At 40.4% G+C, this 18,591-nt stretch overlaps 1 protein-coding gene across 4 annotated transcripts in view; it reads left to right on the top strand.

Annotated features, from left to right (window-relative positions):
* Positions 1–18,591, top strand: part of LOC120932467 (protocadherin-10-like) — a 140,447-nt gene that overhangs the window by 91,646 nt on the left and 30,210 nt on the right. Inside the window, exons 2-3 of one of the 4 annotated variants that reach the window (XR_005747997.1) lie at positions 3,981–4,039; positions 6,221–6,413. Coding sequence is in view for 3 of the 4 variants with exons in the window: in XM_040344832.1 (XP_040200766.1) it covers positions 3,981–4,039; positions 8,568–8,650 (142 nt within the window). In the remaining variant the exon portion in view is untranslated. Of the gene's footprint in view, positions 1–3,980; positions 4,040–6,220; positions 6,414–8,567; positions 8,651–18,591 lie in introns of all 4 variants that reach the window. The other 3 variants (XM_040344832.1, XM_040344833.1, XM_040344834.1) reach the window with 3 other exon arrangements.

Here is an 18,591-nt window from a genome sequence, read left to right on the forward strand (position 1 = left end):
CTGGGCCCAGCAAACATACCGCAGCCCCGGGCCAACATGGTCCTGGAGCCAGGATTCACAATGCACACCCCAGGCCAGGCAGACCACGAGGCGCGGACGGATGACAGACCCCACACCAATGGCGTCTGTCCCTTAAGTACCCCTGCCCAGCATGCACAGCTGGGCGACCACTCCCACTGATTCGCTGCTGAGGGGGACACTCAAAACACCATGATCTGGCTGCTTCCCCCCTTGGCCTGGGGTGGTAACAACACCCCCAGGCGATCAATGGTGGATACTCCCAGCACAGCCATGGCTGGAACTGAGGCTAAATTGCCCTCAATCATTCTGGTCTGAGCCAAATAACAGCTCAGACCCCCATTACATTTAGAGTAGTGCCTGTTCTTCAGGAGCAGGGCGCTACATAGAAACAAAAACGAGACTTTACAATCACTTTAACTGTAACTATTACGTTGTAGAATATTAGGAACAACCAGTGAATGCTTATACGTCCCAAACAAAACACAAGTGGAACAAAGCCTTTATCTTTTTTTGATAAAATAAAAAAACACAACTGAATGTTATCTTGTCTCACAATACCTATTTGAGCAAATGCCAGGAGATTGCAGTCCTGGAAATATTGTTTTCCTTCCCTGAGGGGCCAGTATTATTCTCAAAATCTCTAGTAAAATATACAAGGAGTTTACTGAGCAAAGGGTAAATAAAAAAAAACTATATTTAGTGGCTATAATTGTATGCAAACACAGAGGCATCCCAACAACCCTTTATACTGTATTTACATGTTTATGCTTATCATCACTAATAGGCACTAAAAGCTACCAACTGTACCTAATTTCCAAGGGCAGTTCAAGGCCTTGGCAGCAAGTCCATTTCTATTGATCATGAAATCCTTGATTTTTGTGTTAAGTTCTTACTATGTATTCATGTTTTTTTAGCCTTTTTAAGTTAACTTTGTTTCAAAGACTTCTATTAAATTAGATTGAAACTTTATTATGATAGGGACAGATAGTGTGCATTTTGAAAGGGACAGGTTGTGATTTAGTTTAGTATAATAGGGAGAATGTGAGCTAGGAGCTCTGATCTAGGAGCAAAGCACATCAAAGGACTTCTGCAGATTTTTTCTTTGATATAAATACACCTGTGTTTGAAGATGTCTGCAGATGTCTTAGCAGCCACCAGGCAATAAATTTGAATTGGCAAAAGGTTAAGATCTCTGTACAGCTTTCAGTGGACTGAAGGAGAAAGGGAAAAATGTTAGGTTATATTTGGAAACTTGATTTACTAGGGTATATTAAGAGTGTGGTAAAACGATAGCCCTTTTTGTTCAGCCGACATTTTGAGTTTATTGCAGAGAACAGGGAAGATTTCTAATAAGTGGATGAAAGTAAAAGTGGAGGTGTCTATCATGGAAACCAATTAAATTTACATTGTTATCTTTTGCTAACAAAACAATATTTATAACCTGATTGGTTTCTTTGTGAAACAGCTCATTTTCCTCTACTACGCTTTAAAAACAAAATGTAATTTGTATTTCACGTTTCAGTGCATTTTGAAAAGCTTGCTCAAGGTTAACATTCATGTGTGGTAGGAATAAGACATTTTGTCAATTATTTTTTTCCCCCAGTTCAAGCTGGGAGATTCCCCTAACTCCCTGTGAGGACAAGTGGATAGGATCATTAGGGGAAGGGATCACCGCTCTAGGTGGATGTGTGGAAATGGCACTCTCCACGAGGTTGAAGCAGCAGGTGCAGGCTAAGCATATAGCAATTAGAAGAGGGAAGGTCTGGACAGCCGCACTCCAATAAGTAAAGCTGACACATTTCACACTCTCAACAGTGCTTAATCATAGATATGACTAAGCACTTTCACTGTTGAGAGTGTGAAATGCGTCAGTTTTTTTATCCTGTACCCTTGCTGTGGTTTGTCAGATTATAGCACCCCCTTTCCATAAACTTTAAAATGTCAAATCACTAGAGCTAAGCAACTTTTGGCACAGTGCAGGGGTGCTGATTTGGTTAAAGATTTCAATCTTGATTCCCTTATTACCCAAAGTTTTGTTTGTAGTGCCTATATCAGCTTAAAAGCAGCAGGTTGCTATAAAGCAAGGCTGATCTTTGCCCTATGTTGGCAGTAGAAAGTACCGCCAAAAGCAGGAATGCCTGTAGACCAATGGTGGTCAAGCTACAAAGTATGGGAAGTCCCAACTGTGTCCCCTTATATCACCAAGGGGCAACACCTATTTCAGTATTTGTAATGCTACAACCCAGGTAGCAAGAAATTGAGCTGCAAGTTTGAAAATGACTTTCTAAGCTATTACTAGACTTGACAGGCGACACACGTGTGTTGCACAATTGCAGCAAGTCTGCATTGCATGACTCCAGATAACTTTCTTTGCAAGTCTACTGCAAGTTCTGGTTCAGTTATTGTTGTGCGATAGTCAGATAGCTCTTGCTGTAGACTCACCACTGCAACTTTCTGCTTGCTAGAGACTTGCCATGCACATTTGCTATAAATTGGAAAGCTGTCAACTAGAACTTGTGCTTCAAGTGCTCTGCAAGTGTACAACTTGCCAGTGAAAACGTGCAGCAAGTTAACAGACTTACAATTCAACACTGCCACAAATTTGTGGCAAGTTATCCTTGCTGTCTAGGAAAGGACTGTCAGAGTCTTCAGAAATACTACATGGTCATAGTCTGTGCATATGCTATGGGTGAAGACTCCAGATGTGCTGCAGAAGACACTGGGACTTCTGGGGACATGTTACAGCAGTGTCAGGTTCCTGGTCAGTGAGCCTGACATGTAGAGGAGGACCTCTCATACAGTTCCAGATTGGGACCACTGATAGTGAGACAGCAGCCACATGAGCACGGTGATATAGGAGTGCCTTTAATCAGTCCAGTAGTCTGCGTAGCAGCAGTCAGCAGGTGCATGTGGCAACAGTCAGGCTGGTAGTAGATGAGCTGGCACGGAACTTGGCAGACTGTAGTAAGCATCAGGAAGCAGGAACCAGATGACAGCTTTCTGGAATAAGAGCTGTAGCAGGCAGGTAAGCAAGATGCAGGGTCAGACGAGCCGAGTCGGTAATGGATGGGCAGATCAGACATAGACAGCAGACAACAATATGGTCGAGCCACAAGCTGAGTTGGTAGATAAATGGGAGATAAATCATGTAGACATGAGGCAGAAGTAGAATTCAAGACAAGCTGAGGTCAGGGTAGGTAGCAGACAAACGTAGGTCAGGAGTAAGCCAGATTAGGATTAAAGGTCAACACAGGAATCTAGAACACACACAATTTTCAGACCAAACAGTAATGAGTCCATGGAGAAGCCAGTTAAATAGCCTGCTTGGCGACAGCATTAGTGACAGGTGTGCGCATAGATGCACACACCTTTGTGCACTCACAAGCCCATGACTATGCACATCTGCTCAGACAGTTGCTGGTCTGCGCATACGCATATGTGTGCGCTGTGAGACTCCGTCTGTACTACCGACATGCCTTCCCTGACAAGAAGACTGCTAGAGCTTACTGCACCTTTACAAATCAGTGAACCCAATCCCACTAGCAGACTGCTTAGGATTGAAGGCAACAAAACAAGAGGCAAAAGGCCAAAGGCGAACCTTGGGCTGCAAGTTGGGCACAAGGTCCATAGACTTATTATTTCTTAGTTTCCATTACCTGACGGCTATAATTCTTTATGCATTTTCTTATTATCTTATATACAGTCCTTTCCTGAAACACATCAGATTTTCATTATAACCAAGCCACCTGCAAATCATCTCCATTCAAATGTAATTAAGGATGAGTGTATGCAAATTGGTCTCATGCAGAGATATGCTAAAAATCTTGCCAGTTGGGGGTCACTAAGAGACTGAAGCCGGGAAAACACTATTCTAAGCAAAATTCAAAGAACAGTCTCTGGGGAAGAACACATAGGTTATGTGTATGATTTCATTGTTCTGTCCTGCTTTGTTTTTATAGATAAAGCTTCCCAATACTGACTGGTCACCGCAGAAGACACAGAAACCAGGCCTCAAAAGGTATATTTATTCAGTGCTATTGTCATTTGCCTTTTAATAAAAGACAATGCATTCTCTGGCAATGTATGAATAATGCATAATAATTACACATGAAATGCTATGATTAATAATGCTTCTACTATTAAATGTTTTTCAAAGGTTGTTAAAATACGTGCTAATAGCTGTGAGAGAAGAACAGAATACAGGGCTGAATTCAGCAATCCCTTCTCTCACAAGAAACAGAATAGAGAGCTTCATGAATTGTGACATGCCTACTTACTTATTGTATCTATTTTTAAGCAGTCATTAATAAAGAAATTACCAAGGATTTATTTTGAAGGAGCGCTCTTCCTATTTATTCTGTGTGCTTGTCTAAGAATTCTAAAAACCAAAACTCTTTTCTTTAATTTTGGAAAGAGTAGGGAATTGTTAAAACCCCTCTTGGTTTTTGTGTACAAATAACAGGAAGTGAGAAGAAATATCTCTAAAGTGAGGTAAGTCCTCTATTAGACAGTTGTCACAGGAAAAAGTGTCCTCATTGGAAGATTTCTACTGTGTTCCAGTTCTGGTGGCAACATTTTGAATTAATCTTCATCCTTATTCCTGCTGACAGCGGTCTAATGGACAAATACAAATAATAATTAATAATAGAAAGCATTAAAAACCTGACAGGGGTTCTAAACAATTTCCACTATATCCAAAACAAAAAAAGTTTTGCCTTTAGATATTCTTTGAGCCACATAATGTTGTGAAGAAGTATGGTGGGCTAGGTGGGCACTGTGTTTCATTCTTTTAAAACAGAACTATAAGCAATGTGAGAGATCAGTATCAAATGACAAGGGTACCAGGCAGGTTCTTTTCAGTTCCGCTTGAGGACACCAAGACCAACATGTCTGTTTTTTTAAATTTACTCACTTACAAAAAATTTTCCCTCAGGGTTTAGGGTTAGGGGTTAGGGTTAGCACTGTCCCTGACTTGTTCATTCCCCGACTTGTTTATTTCCCAACTTAGTTGGGGTAGGCGGTAAACTTTGGTGGGGGTGGGTCAGCCACACCTCATGACCATTGACCTCTGGGAACCTGCCTTCTGACCTTTGACCTCTGGGGGAGGTCCCTATTCCAATTCCTGAGTCCTAGCCTTATTCTTCAAAGGGAAACCCTAACCCTAACCTCTAACCCTAAACCCATTATACATTTTGCAGAAATTACAGTTTCCTGACTTACAGTTTAACATGTTTGTTGGCTAATGCAACCAATCAGCTGTGTGTGGGGCATTTTCATATTGGCATCAACAGCACTCTTTTCCAACCGATAGCCCAACCTTTGTAAAGCCCCTATAGTTGCTTATCAAGGTACAAAACCTGTAGTTGGCTGGTGCTTAGGAAATCTACCCAATGTTTCTCCTGTCACAGTCCAGACCCATATTGAGATAAACAAATATTTTTTTTACCTTTTATTCACTTTAAAAATAATGCCACAATCTGGGCACAACATACACTCTGCCCCTTATTTATATATTTACTAATTAAAAAATGTAAATATGTTTTTAATTAGTACCACGGTTTCATATGAGATTCTTCTAATTTTCTGTATAGCAGCAGACAGGCTGGGAGAGAAAGGGGCAATATTGTAAGCCAATCAGACTCGAATGCATAACAGTGTTACTACAGTATAACATAGAAAGGCTGTTGGTAAGAAGAGGGAGCAGAGAGATGACCTTGTTAATAAGCTGTTGCTTTCCAATTATCTAGTCACATGCTAAGACAGGTCCATGGACATGCTGTATTGTTTTAAATGTGGTCTCAGTTCATAGACCTGGCTGTACTGTGCTGGTAGGTGTGAGTGAATTAACTGAGCTGATAGTCTTTGGCAGGTAAAACAGTAAGTTAGTAAAATGCAGAAGTAAACATTAGAAAATGAAAATTTGTTATGTCTTTTGGTAGAAGAGAATTTATTATTATTAGTCATTGCCTAAATCTGCCCTTATCAAATATTTCAACTGTGCATGTATGAACTTGTTTATAGTTCTGCTTTAATGGTAAAGACTTTGCTGTATTTTTAAAGAATGACAACTAATGCCTGCCTAGCATCTTTTTAAAAATAACATTTAATGGTTTTGTTTAAATATGTTTTTATTTTTTATGTTGAGGTCTAAGTTATTAAATATTGCATATGAGTATTTTTCCATATTTATTACATGCAGCCAGCAGATGTCAACACTGTACAATTCTGCTAAGCAGGGGCGTAAGTACAGGTCATTGGGCCCCACAGCAAAATATTGATGAGTGTATCTCCAATATGTTATTCACAGCTACTTCCAGACAGTGTTATGAAATGGGCTGTAGAGGTAACTTCATTCTATCCTGGAGGAAATCTGTCCCTGAACATGAATTCAAGTATGTGATATGGGAACAGCTTTTTTTTTTAAGTGCCACACTAACTTTCTTCTTTATGACCTATGCACTCTGAACATTATATACTCCTGACCCCTGCACTCTGTGAGTTACTTACTCCTGACTCCTGCACTCTGCAAGCTACTTTTTCCCAATCCATGCATTCTGTGAATTATTTACTTCTGACCCCTGCACTCTGTGTGATGCACACTCTCAATCCAAAGCAGACCAGGCTCAGTTTTTAATATAGCCATACCCTTTTAAATCTCCCCCACTGTTCCCACAATTTCATACAGTGTGCTATATGCAACACCATTATCCCATGCCCCCTACTCAGCTTTCTGTCTCACCCCCATTCTCAGGCCAACCGATTTTCAAATGTTCCCAGGTATGCCTAGTCAAATATAAAAGGAGTGGAGCTTAGTGATGCAGGAGGTGACTTTTCCAGAATATGGTAACATTTTTAATATTGGACAATAGAACTAAATCATACAACAATGGCATAAAAACTTATGGCATAAAATGCTGCTTTTCTCCAGTTGTTAAGTGTTGCATTAAAGTTTGTGTGGTCACTTTACTTACTTGTCCAGAACTCTAATCTTTTGCCAAAGGCTGTCAAAAGAACTCTTCATTTAAAATGTTAAAGCCCAACTTTTGTCAAAAGTTTTAGTACTAGATAGAGCAGGGAAGGGTTTAAACCTCTGTCTGGGTCCCTACTGGAGAAATTCCCCCTTTAAAGGCGTCACACAAAAAAGGAAGTGAAAATCTCCTTAATGTGAGATTTTCACTCTCTTCTTGTTTACTATTGCTGGTCCTCAGAACAAAACGATCCCTTTTACTGTTGTAAAGTTTCCAGTCCAAATATATACCAAGTTTAAGGTCTTATGCACTGGGCATAAAGGGGCATTATGTAAACTATGGTCATATTTCGATGCATGGGAGCCAAAGGTGTTGCCTACAGCAAATGATACAATATGGCTTTACGCGTGTTTACGTAAACATGCATACACAAATGCAGACTGTTTGCATCCCGGGGTGTATGGAGACTGTTTGCATCCCGGGGTGTACTTGTGTATGTGTATGCATGCTTGCGTTCGTGTATATCTGTGTACAGCTGTATTATGTAATTCATTTGTACAGGCGACTGTATGCAACATGTGACTCTGGGGCACCAAAATATGGCTTTATTTTATATTATGTGCCCTAACACGCCCGTGTGCATGAGTCTTGTGATTGGCTCATGTGACTAGGCATCCTCTCCAAACATTATTCCTTTGCTTTCATGTGTGGAGACTGGCAATTTGAATGAACCGTTTTGAGTTGCTTTGTTGTGACATTGCCATGATATACCAATGATGATGTTTTTTCTTCTTAGCGTTGGCTTACATTATGATTCCCTAGTGTGTTTTCATGTGTTAAGCCGTATTATGACACGTTATGTTATGTAATACAGCCTGTTGAAAATGAATAGGCTGTAATGTACCTCGTCTACTTAAAATGTAATGCACGCTGCATTTTTTTTGCTGCACAGCAAATCACAAATCATATCTTGCATTGATATTCATTGTGGTGAGTTGTAGCACAGGTGTGTTGTGCGGAGGTATATTAGGGTGCCATTTAAAATTAATGGTACCACAATGCACCATGTATGGCGTGTAACTGCAAGCTGCGGTAACAGGTGCGCTTTATGTGATGTTGCAAAGTGCTAGTATGAATGAGCCCTGTAACTTGGAGAAAGCTGCCTTCTTTAAATGTGTTTTAAAGATGTGCTATTATAGAAAGTGTGCATGGGCCCATACAAAGGACACGCGGTTGAGGGGTGGGGGGTGGTTAGAGTCACTCCTCTGAATAATTTAGCTGTGTGATCTGAGCTTCATCTATTCGGTTTTAGCCAAGCAGTTGATAGTAGCCTGGTATTCTTGTGAAAAGGAGCCCAGTGTGTCATCTGCTGGCTGCAAATAAAATTGAAATCTTTATATGCAATATTTTATATTTATCGGACTAGAAATAATCAGTTTTTTTTTTGATAAATAAAAATACAAAACACTATAAATTCATTTAATTAACATACATTACAGTATTAGTAGCAATATGAAATATATTATTTGTGAATTGGGGACAGAATATAAATATCTTTTTTTTGTTCTTGATCTCCAGTTCACAGAGTCTTGAAGATCTTGGAACTCGAAAAGGTGTGAAAAAAGATCATGACAGACTACGTTCACTAGTTACCCCAACTGGTCTGTATACACACATTGCCCCTCTCCAGTGGTCTTAGACCAGTTCAGACAATTTCCCACACTTATCCCTCTGTGTATATCCCACCTCCTATAGTCCGGAATGATCATGTGGCTGGTGACTGGAAACTCAAGCTGTATTGATGCAGAGTTAACTACAGGAAAGATGAGATTATTCCTGAAATATTACACATTATCTATGAGTACATGTCTAGAAAAGTGAACTATTCGGGGGTCAACAGGGAGCCATGCTAAAATCTTACATCCAAATCAATTAATGACAATTAGAAAACATCCCTGATCACAATATGTGAGCTGCCAATACTGACCTCCTTCTGGAAATGCACATTATCTGACTGTCATGCTGATGTACACTATAGAATCTCTGATCCAGGACAGGCATGCAGCAAGTTGAGACAAAATCCCTAATTTGCATACCCTCTGGGTAAGTGAAAAAAAAAAATATTGAAGCCGCTAACGTAGCATGAAAGCCAAGTAGCTAGCTTGTTCAAAAGAAGTTTGCAATGGCATTAAATATTTATCCCAAATTAGGTTTTCTTTGAAAAGGTAAGTGCACTTTAAAACAAAATGCATTTTTTTTGTCCCCTTCCCTTGACCTCACCCAACCCAAACTCCCCCTCCATGTACTTACCTGTACCTCAATCTGACAGTCACGGTTCCACCATTTGCTCACATCCTTACTGTTCTGGCCATGCTACACATTATTGCCCCATAGACTTCTTTAGAGCTGTGTCTCAAAGCCGGAAGTTAAGAAGATGGTCTCAGAGAGGTCTCTGTGGCACTATTGTGCAGGCATGGCCAGGATAGTGAGGACTTGTGGTGCTGGAGGTAAATAAAGAGCAGGACTGCGACTGTTGGATTGATGTAACTATGTATCTGTGGAGGCAGAAGGTGAATTAGGTTAGATCAGGGAAAGGGGGCAAAAATGAGCAGTGCACTTTTTTAGTATAATTTTTTTTTAATATTATATAGATTTTTTTTAAATAAAACATTCAAGGTGCATTCTATTCAATTGGAAAACAGGTTAAAGTTCTGCTTCAACCAAAATGATTGTGTTTTGGATAAAATTAATAAGTATTAGAGCCTCTGACAGTTTTTACTGATATCTGTGTCCCTGTTGGGGAGATTTCTCCAAGAAGGACTATACAAAAAAACAAAACACAACTTGTGAAGGAAAAAACAAAGCTGCACCACATTAAATTAAAATTAACAGTATTAAAGTGAATTAATGAGTCCATAGATAAATAACTTCAGCATAAAATGGTCGGTATGGATCCTCTAGTACATACACTCATGCAGATAATCCATGAAATGCCACACCACCAAAGTGACAGATAAAAATATATCTGAAGTGATCCCTTCACCAATAAATGAGGCCGCTTACCAGAGGGCAAGCAAACTGTGCGTTTGGCTATAGCCCAGCCACAGCCTTTAATTCACAGGATCCCGGGGGAGAAGCTCTCAGGAACTCGGTATGCAACACTCTCCAAATTGCCCAGTAATAAAATGAGAAAAGAGGTGCACCATAGCGTAATTCCGTTATATAAAATACATTTATTAAAAGTACAAGGGAAATGTACTCAGAAACATTGCAGTAAAATCAGCGTGTAAAATCAAAGAAATGCTGGCCGGCAAGTACAAGGAGCCCTTCCTCCTTAACGTGGTGATGTCACTGCGCGTCCTCCCAGACGCGTTTCGTCATCAAAAAGATGTTCTCAATGTACCCTTGTACTTTTAATAAATGTATTTTATGTAACGGAATTACGCTCCTTTTCTCATTTTATTACTGGGCAATTTGGAGAGTGTTGCATACCGAGTTCCTGAGAGCTGCTTCTCCCCCGGGATCCTGTGAATTAAAGGCCGTGGCTGGGCTATAGCCAAACGCACTGTTTGCTTGCCCTCTGGTAAGCAGCCTCATTTATTGGTGAAGGGATCATTTCAGATATATTTTTATCTGTCACTTTGGTGGTGTGGCGTTTCATGGATTATCTGCATGAGTGTATCTACTAGAGGATCCATACCGACCGTTTTATGCTGAAGTCATTTATCTATGGACCGATTAATTCACTTTAATACTGTTTATTTTAATTTAATGTGGCGCAGCTTTGTTTTTTCCTTTGTTCTGTTTGTGTATGGCACGCTTGCTGCAGCCTCTAGTTTTTAGTCTGTAATTGTGGATTAGCGCAGTTTTTTGTTTTTTCAAAACACAACTTGTGGCTTCCTACATTAGTCAAAACTGCTTCCCCACATTTCTTATCTAGGTGTCACGAGGATAGAAAATTAGGAGAAATCTTCTCAATGGTATTCTACTCAGCACAGTCATGTAGTGCTGACCCCCTCAAGGGCTGCTGATTTACCATATATTGTGCACCAGCAGCTAAGCACACAGCAACATTCATTTTTCTGGCTCAATGAACAGTCTAGTGGTTACCTTTTTCAATATGTATTGCTAAACTTGGATAGGGCATAGGGAGCTGTAGGACACTCCATTAGCACTGAACAGTATAGGGGACATGCTTCACCCTGTTGCTATTCCCTAGGACAGCCCCCTTTAATAATGGTCCAGTAAATAGATCCTGCACTCAGGTCTGTACACACAGTACCCCTGGATACTTGAATGCCTCCTTCCAGACCAGATTCTCAGTGAAATCCCATGATTAGTTTCTAAAACTTTCAGCAGACAGGCCCCCCAGCTTTAGCACAGCTGGGACCTCAATGGACATACTGTAAATAGAATTTCAGTTGGGCTGCCTAGAAGGGCAGAAGGCCTTCAGGCTGGAACCTCTCCTCCTGGACAAGAACAGGGCAGCTCCAGACCACAGACAGTTTATGCACTACCCTAGCCACCTTCTGGGCACCCTTCCCCAGAAGACAACATAAATATTCAGGTTGCTGATTTGCCTTTCCAACCCACTACATTCTAGAATACTCCAGAAGGTGGGAAACAATTAAACCTGCAACCAGTGGAGCCCAGAACAGCCCAAAGCAATCACAAGCTGCTCAACTGATTACAGAGAAGCCCAAAAAGATCACATTGAAGTTTACCTAACCATCCTAGCAACATGCCTGAGCGGGTTCTACAGCCAAAAAAAAAATGTTTCAGTTCTGTGAATGGGATAGGAGAATTTGAATGACTGTAGGTCCTCTGCCCATTCACAGAACTCATGGGAGTGTAGCAAGATGAGTTATGTAAATGGTAAAGGAGGCAGCAGGGGACACATAAGAGGCGCCTAGCTCTGCATTTATATTTGCAGTGCAGCTTTGGGTTATCTACTATCTTCCAGATGTTTAAAACTGAAAAGAGATTGCTTACAAAGCCTTTAGTGTGATTCACTAAAAAGGTGTAAGTGAAAGGTAACAAGGGGAATGTGGTATGTAAATATAAGAAATGAAAAAAAAAAAAAATACATAACATCCTTTTAATTGCCAGATACTCTCCATGTAATCATACACAGAGTTTCTTATTTTTTTTGTTGTTTAGGCACCCTTAAATTTTTACATAAAATAAAAACTATAATTCAGTTTAAGAATAATTGACACTTTATGGTGTCCTGAAATGCCAGATGACATTAATAAGCTGTATTGCTGGTAAAACCTATGGCTGAACAAATCCAAGCAGGTTTTATACAAAATTAAATAACAAGGTTTGAATTTACCTGCAGTTCAAAAGGCTAGTGCATTTGAAATGTATATCCCATTTGGTTACTAGTTTTCCAGGATTGTTCATGGATTAGGACACCTGCTGTGGCCATTATATGATGTCCAACTTTCCATGTTTCATTTTTTACATATAATATAGAGCAGTCTCACCAGGGTTCTGTGGGACTCTAGCCTTCCCCCATAGGTTGCTATGGGTTCCTTTTAAAAGAAGAATTCCAGGAAACATTTTTTTCTCCAATGCAGTGGGGCTGTGCCTGAAGAGCAATTTGGCTCAACTACTGGTCTGTGGAGCAACAGTATAAGAAGGCTTTGTTATTACTACTTTTTTTGTGGGAGATTATTTTTCCAGCGTAAATTAAAAAGTGATGGGGTGGGGGGTACTCCCTTACCCCAGCTGCACAAAAATAAGGATCAAGCTTCTTGGTCTGCAGCAACAGGTTTCTTTTGTTCCTCCATGTAAGGTTCTAGTTCTCAGCCCCATAAGTCTTTGTTTACTCACTAGAGTTCAGGGACTCCTAAATGTGTTGAGCAGATTAAGAGCCCAAACTTGCAGATAAATATACTGAAGCATAATGTTCCATCCCAACCAGCTCCAACAGAAGTAGGGGGATGTCTGGGGGCCTTTGTGGACATTTGGGGACATTTGTATAACCGTTTGGATGTGAGAGGAGGGTTTCTGCAGGTTAAAAAAAGGGTTCCACCTCTGTCCTCCAGCTCAATTTTTTGCTTTGCATCTTGCAGTGTTTCAACAACATCAGACAGACCCCTTTTTCAGTCACTCTGGAATTGATGAATCAGCGAGTTACTATTCCCATTCCTTCAACTGACAGATTTTACGTTTTTATTTATTTAAAGCTGTTTTACAGTTCTGAAATTCAAAGGAGGCCTTTGTTCACTTAAACATTTTTGGATGGAATCTATTTAGTCATTTTTTGCCTGTCTTTATCACAGAGACTTCTTAGCATCTATCAACATAAAGAATGCATATACCCATCTTTCTAGGTTACCAGCAATTTCTTCACTTTGTTGCGAGTGGCAATCACTATCAGTTTATGGCCCTTCCTCTTCAGCCTTTCCTCAGCCTCAAGAATATTCACAAGGGCCCTCACACCATTTTTGGGTCTACTGTGTGTAAGGGGTTAGCTCGGTAGCGGGGTGTGTGACCCCCTGGATGGGTTCACTACACACTGAATTTATAGAGACAGGCAGTCGAAGACGGTTGAAAACAAAGATTATGGTAAATTCTTCCATCTTGCTGGAAACAAGTGCAAGCATCCAAACAGCATAAACAAAATCAAACATAAAATAAACCCTAATAATTATTTGAAAAAGAAGAGATGACAATATCCTCACATGTAGTGTGCATGTGGATATTATAAGGTAAAAAGAGGGTGCCACGTCCTGGTATAAATGATAAAGAAGAGAACTAAGGGCTAGTTTTTGGACTTTTTAGGCACGATTTGGTTGGTCAGAATATATGTACGCAAGAAAAGATTTTCTCTAAAAAATAGATTTGTTTATTTAGATATAAAATATCGTAGTAAGTAGAACAAAATAAAAAAGAAAAAGTATTGCCGTTTCCAGCACAAAAAAACTATCTAAAAGGCTAACTAGGCAAGCCTATCCATAAACACTGACAGGAATATGTACATAAAGTATAACAATGTATCAACAATGAAGTTAAAACACTTCCAGAGAGATTTGGAATAAAGTGCATAAATGTGATTAGTAGTCCTGTCGCGTTGTGGAAATGCAGGCAAAGATATGTCTGCGGTGGTTTGGCTTGCTGCGTTGGTGGACTCGACCGGTTTCGCGCTTTAACAGCGCTTCCTCACGGAGTCAGCAGTGTAGTTTTAACTATAAGACAACATTGAACAATAACATACAAAAAAATTGAATAAAATAAAAAACAGTATATCAATTTAAATAATAACGCTGATAAAGCAGTAAAATAAATAAATATACACAAAAATATATACACGGGCAAGTGGAGGTAGAAGGGGAAGTTAAGGAAAAAAGGGGGGGGGGAGGGGGGAGGGGGGGGGGAGGGGAAGGGGGAGGGGGGGGGGGGAAAGGGAGGTGGAGAGTAAGGAAGGATTAGGGAAAGAGAGGGGGGGGGGGAAGACATGAGAGGGTAGGGACAGGGAAAAGGAATGGAAAAAAGGAAAAAGCATAAAGTCCTGATAAGTACATACAACCCTAGAGCATTTCCTCAATGATGCAGTGGGAGCGAGGGTGCGTGTGTATATAGAGTATAGAATAGTCATGAGGAGGGTAATGAGATAAAGCAACTGATATAAATACTTACAGATAGTATTGATTGGTAGGGGGATCGATACATAAATTTTCTGGCAAAAAAAAAAAAAAAACAAGAAACAGACTGTGTCCGGGCTGCTGGACGTTGTAAGGGGTATAGGGGAACGGCCCAAGTAAAATAGAAAGTAACAGTCTGAGGAATAAAAAATATACAGTGAATATAATATAGAGCTGGTATATTGTATATTCTATACTCTATATACACACGCACCCTCGCTCCCACTGCATCATTGAGGAAATGCTCTAGGGTTGTATGTACTTATCAGGACTTTATGCTTTTTCCTTTTTTCCATTCCTTTTCCCTGTCCCTACCCTCTCATGTCTTCCCCCCCCCCCTCTCTTTCCCTAATCCTTCCTTACTCTCCACCTCCCTTTCCCCCCCCCTCCCCCTTCCCCTCCCCCCCCCCCTCCCCCCCTCCCCCCCCCCTTTTTTCCTTAACTTCCCCTTCTACCTCCACTTGCCCGTGTATATATTTTTGTGTATATTTATTTATTTTACTGCTTTATCAGCGTTATTATTTAAATTGATATACTGTTTTTTATTTTATTCAATTTTTTTGTATGTTATTGTTCAATGTTGTCTTATAGTTAAAACTACACTGCTGACTCCGTGAGGAAGCGCTGTTAAAGCGCGAAACCGGTCGAGTCCACCAACGCAGCAAGCCAAACCACCGCAGACATATCTTTGCCTGCATTTCCACAACGCGACAGGACTACTATTCACATTTATGCACTTTATTCCAAATCTCTCTGGAAGTGTTTTAACTTCATTGTTGATACATTGTTATACTTTATGTACATATTCCTGTCAGTGTTTATGGATAGGCTTGCCTAGTTAGCCTTTTAGATAGTTTTTTTGTGCTGGAAACGGCAATACTTTTTCTTTTTTATTTTGTTCTACTTACTACGATATTTTATATCTAAATAAACAAATCTATTTTTTAGAGAAAATCTTTTCTTGCGTACATATATTCTGACCAACCAAATCGTGCCTAAAAAGTCCAAAAACTAGCCCTTAGTTCTCTTCTTTATCATAAAATAAACCCTGGCCACTTGGGGCGTCTATCTTCACCACACAGGAACCTATCTATGGAGTCTGGCACAGCCTAGTGCTGGGCAGACAGTGCTGGTCATACAGCAGAAAAACAATAGTCTTTTGATTTTTATCACACAGAAAAATCAATCCTCTCCTCACTTCCTCAGAAGACTTTTAGTACACTGCTTCTCCTTACTCATAAAGCCTCAGGACGCAGCAGTTCAGTGGTAATCCTATGGACTACTTATAGAGGCCTTAATTGCCTCATTCTGAACAGCTGAAGTCTTCCAACGCCCTTAGACCTTTTCTGGCTACATTTGCAGCCGACGCCTAATAACAATTGGTGTATTGTCTAAACAAGGCAGAAATGTATGTCCCGTCTGTGACAACACCCACAGATTTACCTGACTTCCTGTCACATGTGTCTCAGAGCTTTTCCAGTCATTAGATATCTAAATGTTCTGCTGCTGTGTGAACAGACCTTTCAGACCTTTTACTCAAATGTGTCAGTCATGATTCTGTCTTTTAATGGATATTGAAATTCAATTATTTTTTTAATTCCGTCACATCACTTGGGCCTTCTTTTACATACGTAAAAAGAAAACAGTGCAGCGCAAATGTGTAAATAAATGACATCAAAGGTTAATAACCAATAATGATAAGGTAATTTTACATACCTTTCAAGCCAAGGTCTTCCTACCTTACCCTGTGGAGAACCATTGAACCAAGATGTCTTCGTCATTCTGGCTTCTACCCCTAAATTTTTGTTTCTTTACATTAGAAGGTTCTCACAAAAAATGCCAGCCTTCTGGATTTGTTCGGAATTCTGAACCATCTTTCTGTTCAAGGTTGTTGGTCTCTAAAAGAAAACAAAACTTCCAAACAACATTCTGTAGTCATGAGTGATTCATCTTTCATTTCTTCAATGTAACATTCTTCTGACTGGTCATCTGGTCAAGATTAAATCAGACATTTCCACAGCAGGGTGTCAGCAGGAGTAATGTGGTGGCAATATCCTGGCCTGGGTGGAGTTTTCATTTTCCAGTGATTTTCAGAGTGTACATACAGGGGCAGACCCACAGAGCAAGTACGCCGGCGTATCTACTGATACTCCGGCGTACTTTCAAATTTCCCGTGTCGTATCTTTAGTTTGAATCCTCAAACCAAGATACGACGGCATCTGGGTAAGATCCGACAGGCGTACGGCTTCGTACGCCTTCGGATCTTAGATGCAATATTTCGGCGCCCGATGGGTGGAGTTTGCATCGTTTTCCGCGTCGGGTATGCAAATTAGCGATTTACGGCGATCCACGAACGTACGCGCGGCCGTTGCATTTTCTAACGTCGTCTGTAGTCGGCTTTTTCCGGCGTATAGTTAAAGCTGGTATTTTGCGGCGTATAGATAGACTTGCCATGTTAAGTATGGCCATCGTTCCCGCGTCGAAATTTGACATTTTTATTTTCTTTGCGTAAGTCGTCCGTGAATAGGGATGGACGTAACTCACGTCTAAGTTAAAAAAATGACATCCTAGCGATGTCATTTAGCGCAATGCACGGCGGGAAATTTTGGAACGACGCATGCGCAGTTCATTCGGCGCGGGGACGCGCTTTATTTAAATGAATCACGCCCCCTACCCGATTTGAATTCCGCCGCCAGAAATACACTACGCCGCCGTAACTTAAGGCCCAAATTCTTTGAGGATTCGAAGATCCGCCAGGTAAGGTACGGCGGCGTAGCGTATCTCTGATCTAATTATCTGTGGATCTGGCCCACAATGTCTAGATTTGGAGGAATCCATCAGGGGGCGTTTTGGGACATATGTCTGCATTGGAACATGCTATGGATTTACTAGTGTTGGGTTCAGCAAGAAGCCGAACAAGTTTGTTTTCAGGACATGGGACCTGATACATAACATAACCTGACATGAAAATAATTATTTTTACTGGTGTGAAGCTTTGTGGTTTACTTGTGTGCCTTTTTGGTGGGCCCTCATGGGCATCATCAATGGTCAGGTGTCTGCTCTGTCTGGTTATTTTCAACATCCACTTGACAGTAATTCATTGATTTATATCTTCATTTGAAGGTTTGAATATGCTTCTCCCCTGTTTGGCACACACCAAATCCATGGGATTCAAATCTAGCACTGTTGCTACTATAAAGAACCCCATTTGAACCTATTTGAGAAATTTCCCTGACACTGTAATCCTTTGAGTTAGTCTTTTTTGTGGCTATCACTTTAGCTAGAAATGGTTTTAAACAAAGACAAGTTTAACTAAAGACCAAGGACCTCAGTTTTGCCAAAGGTGATCACTTCTTTTTACCTTAATGAGGATATTGTGTGTTTGAAGAGTCCAGCACCAGTTTACCTCAAGGAGATCTTTGTTCATTATCTGGATGTGGTGAGGGTCCTCAGGGTTTACCTGTCTGCCATTGGATTCCCTGTTTTTCCAAAGGTCCTGATAAGAGTTCTCTGACTTGCAGGTACACTACTTTTGAGTGGATTTGACAGGTTGTCTCATTGTTAAAGCTCAGAGCAGTTCTTGAGACTTTATTGCTAGGCCTCATTTCTGTAAGGTTGCGACCTGGCTTTCTGTTCACATGTTCTCTAAGTTTTGTAGCTGCCTTAGTTTCAGCTGAACATTTTCTTCAAGAGGCTATTTAATACCCTTGATTTCCTTTTGTTTTGGACAACTTGCTACAGGGAGGGTTTATAGCCTTTGGGGGTGGGGTTCTGGTCTTCGATTTTCTATGTATCTTGTGCCAATTTCTTCATGTTGGTGGCAGTATAACTATTGGTTGCTTATTATCAATAAAGCTCTGTGTCTCAATGGATGCTGAGAAATGGATTTTATGGTAGTACAAAAATCCAAATGTTTTTATTACTGTGTTTTTCCCATTTCTTGTCACTAC

Source organism: Rana temporaria, chromosome 3, assembly GCF_905171775.1.
Source record: "Rana temporaria chromosome 3, aRanTem1.1, whole genome shotgun sequence".
Taxonomy (NCBI): Eukaryota; Metazoa; Chordata; class Amphibia; order Anura; family Ranidae; genus Rana; species Rana temporaria.